Below are 5,591 nucleotides of genomic sequence, written 5' to 3' on the forward strand. Positions count from 1 at the left end.
GTGTGTCTGAGACAGCGAGGTTGGCACAGGATAAAACGGCATTTAGGGCTCTTGTACATAGGGTCGCTATGAGTCGCAAGCAACTAGATGGCACATAACAATAATAACAAGTTAACCCAGGTGAAAGTGTGTCCTCTTCTTTCAGATCTTTGAAGAACAAAAAATGTAGAGCCCCTATTCCAAGGAGTGCTTTTAGGTTCCTTGTTGTTATCGTTTCTAGTGAGTTAAGAGTTAAGTGAGGACCTCACACACAATGGATTGAAGCACCACCCGGCCCCTGTGCCACCTCCATGCTCATCTGCTGACCAGACCATTGTGTTCCATAGTGTTTGCATTGACTCGTGTGTGGGAGTAGATTCCCCGTCTTTTTTTTCTCATGCGTCTTAATGTAGAAATTCCACTGAAGCCTGCTGGGTCAGCATGCTGTTGTGAGGTGCCATCGAGTATGACTCATAAAGACCCTTTGAATGTCCTGAACCCTGCCCTGTCCTGTCCTGTGCCATCCTCCCCGTCCCTCATCCACTTGATTCCTTTGCTGCAGTCACTGTGTCACTCCATCTCATTGGGTGGGGGTTCTTCTTTGCTGACCGTCCACCTTTCCAAGCATTATGTTCCTTTACAAGGAATTATAACACCACACAAAACTACACAGGTGACAGCACACAAGGAACCCTGGCTGATAACTGAACACAAGTCCCTCATAGAAGGCAGAATTCTACCATTGTATCAGCTGTACTCCCTGGATACAGAGGGGTAGGGGAGAAATTACATCACTTCATTGACCTTTGTCCAATGTGAGCAGCATATTAAAATCATATTAGATTATATATAACACAAAATTTTAAAAAAATAAAAACAACCCCTTGCCACTGAATTGATTTCAACTCATAGCAACCCTCTTAAACAGAGTGGAAGTGACACAAAGGGCTTCCTGCTAAGGCTATAAATCTTTGTAGAAGCAGACTGTCTCGTTTTTCTTCTCTGGAGTGGTGGATGGATCTGAACAACTGACCTTGAAGTTAAGCCTTTTAACCACACACCAAGGGTCTTTGATAACCCACAACATGAAATAAGTATCTGTTTATACAGACATAAATAAATGGCTGAATGGTGATACAAACAAGAGAAAACCAAGAATCTCCCATGCTGAAGAATTTAAAATCACGTGTGTAGCTGGTCTGTTCTTCAAGGAAGTGGAGCTTGACTTCCCACTCATTAAGATCCCCTAGCTTGGACGTCTCAACTGATGGGATCCCTTGTTTTCTTTTTCTTATATCTAAGATTTGGTTCAAATGCTGTTTCCCTGCACGGCAAAAAGGAAACGGGATTTCATCCCCAAAACTTTTGAGGGTGACTTTGATCATGGGCATCTTTTCTCAGCTTCTCCTACCACCCCACCCCATTTTTCTCCTCCTCCCCTTCTGAGTTTGTAAGAAGCCCAAATCTTGCCCTTTAAAAGTAATTTCATTTGTAAAACTGATAATGTGTACAGTTGAACTCATAGCTAACTCTGACTCTCAGAATGGGTTTTTAGCACTTTTATACTCTTCCAAGAGGCTTACTGCTCCCCAGAGGAAATAATAGCCAAGTAAAGGATCATTCATTAGCCAGAACTTTAAAAAGTATATTTTAGCAGATTTCTGCCTCTCCCCATGAGATATTCATCCTTATCCCCACCCCTCTCCAATCCAAGGATACCTCTGAAGGAGATCCATATATTTACATCTGTGTTATTTTTGTTATTTTGGGGTTTGTTTTTTTTTTCTCTTGAAAGGTCACACAGCTGGCAAGCTACTTCGAACCCTTGATCTTGGCTGCAGTTGGTGTTGCCTCCAAGATTCTTGACCATCAGCAACAGATGACAGTGCTGGACCAGACCAAGACCCTGGCAGAATCTGCCCTGCAGATGTTGTATGCAGCCAAGGAAGGTGGCGGGAACCCCAAGGTACAGTTCAGGGTGCCGAGGATTCACTTAGCACCCCTAAGAACCCTTCTCTTACTGTGCCCTCCGGGAACAAAACTTCCCCATTTCCCCCTTGAAAGCATTTTGATTTTCCATTTTCAAGTGGAACATAATCTTTCTCTTTTTTGCTTTACATTTTATTACGTCTTGAGCAAAAGTTTGTAGAGCAAATTAGTTCCCCATTCAACAATGTAGACACATTCTGTTTTATGTCATTAGTTGCAATCCCCTCATTAGAATGCCATGACACTCCTCCCTCGTTGTCCTTGGATTCCCCTTATCCAATGACCCATCTTTCTTGCCCCCTCCTATCTCCTGGACTTTACTGGTAGGAAAATGCTGCCCTGTGGTTTCATACAGCTGATTGTTGAGGAGCATTTTCCTCGTGGGTTTTACTGATCAGTTAAGCAGTCTGTCTATTGCTTAGTGGAAAGTTGGTCTCCATGGGTGTGTTCAGTTCCGGGATTGTAGGCTATCTAAGGCCATCATTTTGGGAATTCTACCAGTCCCCATCTGACCTCTAAGCCTGGTCTTTTAGTTTTAAGTTTTGTTCTCTCTGAGGGTTTTCCTCTCCTTTGCTGACCTTGCCATGCATAATGTCCTCCAAAGACTGACCTCTCCAGAAAACATGCCCAGAGTATGTGAGATGAAGTTTCACTATTTGCCTCTAAGGGTCACCCTGGTTTCACTTTCTGTGGGACATATTTGTTTGTTCTCCTGACTGACCCTGGGGTAATCAGAACTTTTCTCCAGAAACACAACTCAAAGGCATCACTTCTTTGCTCTAGTACCAAGTTATTTTGACTGCCATGACTGTGGAATACGTTTCAAGGTGAGGAAATTTAAGGCCTCCTACTTTGTTGTTCTTTTCAGTAAAACTTTGCTTATCCACAGGATTTCTTTTTCTTTTCAAAGATGATAATTATTTTTTCTATCTCTAAAGAATATTACTATAATTTGTATAAGGTATGGTATGTTTTTCCATTTATATAGCTCTCTTTTGATTTTTTTCAGTAGTGGTTTTTGGTTTTCTTTGTATGTGTCTTGTTGTTATTGTTAGGTGCTGTTGAGTCATCTGCAGCTCATAGCAACTTTATGCCCAGTAGAGCTGAACCTATCTTATCCTGTGCCATCCTCATCCTCTCTGACATACTTGAACCCACAGTCTCTGTATTGATCCATCTCATTGGAGGTTTCTCTCTTCATGCTTTCCAAGGATGATGGTCTTCCTGAAGGACTGGCCCATGTTGTTAGGAACAACATGCCCAAAATATATGAGATGACATTTCACCATCCTTGCCTCTAAGGAGAGAACCCTGGTTGCATTTTCTCTACGACATACTTGTTCTTTAGGCAGTCCATGGGATATTCATTACTTTTCTCCACCACCACAACTCAAAAGCATTGACTCTTCAGAGTCCAACTCTCAGATTCATAGCAAGTGATTGAAAAGACCATGGCCAGAACAAGGCACAGTTTAGTCTTTAAACTGACACATTGTTCCTTAGCACTTTGGAGAGGTCCTTAACAGCAGACTTCCCTGATGCAATACATCTTGATTTCTTGACCTTGGGTTCCAAAGATGTTGATGGTGGATCCAAGTAAGATGAAATTGTTGGCAACTTCAGTCTTTTCTCCATCTATCATGATATTGCCCATTGGACCAGTGGTGAGGATTTTTTTCCTTAATGTTGAAATATTGAAGTCTGTAGTCTTTGATTTTCCATAGCAATTATTTCTAGTCCTCTTTGCTTTTAGAAAGCAAGTTGTTGATGAGTCTTAACTCTGATCCTGATGCTGCATTCATCTTCATAAAGTCCAGCTTCTCAAATGATTTGCTCAGCACAGTTACATTTAGTCCTAAATATTTTCTCTTTTTCGCAGCTATTGTAAATGATGCTTTCCTGGCTTCCTTTTCAGAGTTTTCTTGGTTAGTGTAAAAGCTTCCAAATGATTTTATACGGTGTTCTTGTATCTTGCCATTTTTCTAAATTATTCTGTTAGTTCCAGTAGCTTTCTTGTAGAATCTGTGGGATTTTCTATGTACAGGAGCATATAATCTACAAATGGAGATAGTTTTACTTCTGTTACATATCTATTTGGATACCTTTTTAAAAAATTTACCTTTACTGCCTTATGCCTAGGACTTCCAGTACAATATTGAGTAAGAGTGGTGATACAAAGCATCATTTTCTATTTCCTATTCAAGGAGAATGTTTTCCATCTGTCTCTGTTGAAAATATTATTGACTGTTGGGTTTTTGTGTATGCCTTAATTTTGTCAAGCAGTTCCTCTTCTTCGTATTTGCTGACTGTTTTTGGCGGGAATAAATGTTGCATTTATTAAATGTCTTCCTTGAATCAATTTATATGATTATGTGATTTATTTATGTGGTGGAACACATTGATTAGTTTTTTTCATGTTGATCCATTTGATCATAATATATATATTTATATATTATTGGATTCTTTTGGCTAGGATTTTGTTGAGAATTTTTGCCTCTGTAATCACGAAGAATTTTAGTCTATCGTTTTCTTTCATAGTTGTATCTTTAACCAGGTGTGGTGGTGCTCACCTGCAGTCCCAGCTTCTTGGGAGGCTGAGGCTGGAGGATCCCGTGAGTACAGGAATTCTGGGCTGCAGGGCGCTATGCCAGTTGGGTGTCCCGGCAAAGTTCAGCATCAATATGATGACCTCCCAGGAATAGGGGACCACCAGGTTACCTAAGGAGGGATGAACCGGCCCAGGTTGGAAATAGAGTAGGTCAGAATTCCCGTGCTGATCTTGGTGGTGCCCTTGCCCGGCTTTAGAAGCAGAGTTATGCTTGCATCATAGAATGAATTTGCAAACGTTACATCCATTTCTGTGTTCTGGGATAGTTTTAGTAATGTTGATGTTAGCTGTTCTCTGATTTGGTAGAAATCTCCAGAGAAGCTGGCTCACTAATATTCTTGTTGTGGTTGTTGGTGGTGACTGTTGTTTGGTTTAATTTTTTAAATGCCCCCTTTAATTTATTATATTTTTAATACATTTGTTTGAATTTTCTACCTTAGTCTGTTAATTTAGGTAGGTAGTGTTTTTCTAGAAATTTGTGAATTTCTTCTAAGTTTTCACATTTGTTGATATATAGGGTTTTTTTGTAGAATTTTGTTATTATCCTTTTAATTTCAGTTGGTTCTCTTATAACATGATCCATTTTATGTATCATTTGTGTTTTATTTGCATCTTCTCTCTCATTACCTTTGTTTGGTGCCTATTTTGTCAATTTTATTAATCCTTCCACACAACCGACTGCTAGTCTTGTTGACTCTATTATGTTTTTCAGATTTGTTTGATTTGTGTTCCAATCTTTATCTTTGTTGGAATTATAGGATTAAGGTGTTTATTGGGCCCTTTGTCACTACAAATTGACCCCTGAGCACTGCTTTTGCTGTGAAGTAGGAAAAAACCTTGTGTTAGTACCCCTGTTGACCATTAGATAAAAGTATAAAATATTCATAATTAAAGCTTGTATGAATGATATCTATATGCATACAAGGAAGTCCAGTGAATACCACTATCATTCAAATATATGCACCAACAACCAGAGCCAAGGAAGAGGAGATAGAAGATTTTTACCAACTTTTAC

The 5,591-nt window shown here is 39.8% G+C and overlaps 1 protein-coding gene across 1 annotated transcript in view; it reads left to right on the forward strand.

Annotated features, from left to right (window-relative positions):
• TLN2 (talin 2) overlaps positions 1-5,591 on the forward strand; it is a 282,673-nt gene that overhangs the window by 164,508 nt on the left and 112,574 nt on the right. Inside the window, exon 38 of the mRNA XM_006899628.1 lies at positions 1,775-1,945. Within this exon, the coding sequence (XP_006899690.1) occupies positions 1,775-1,945 (171 nt within the window). The remainder of the gene's footprint in view (positions 1-1,774; positions 1,946-5,591) is intronic.

This window comes from Elephantulus edwardii, unplaced genomic scaffold, assembly GCF_000299155.1.
Source record: "Elephantulus edwardii isolate Elephantulus edwardi_28Jun2011 unplaced genomic scaffold, EleEdw1.0 scaffold00263, whole genome shotgun sequence".
Classification (NCBI taxonomy): domain Eukaryota; kingdom Metazoa; phylum Chordata; class Mammalia; order Macroscelidea; family Macroscelididae; genus Elephantulus; species Elephantulus edwardii.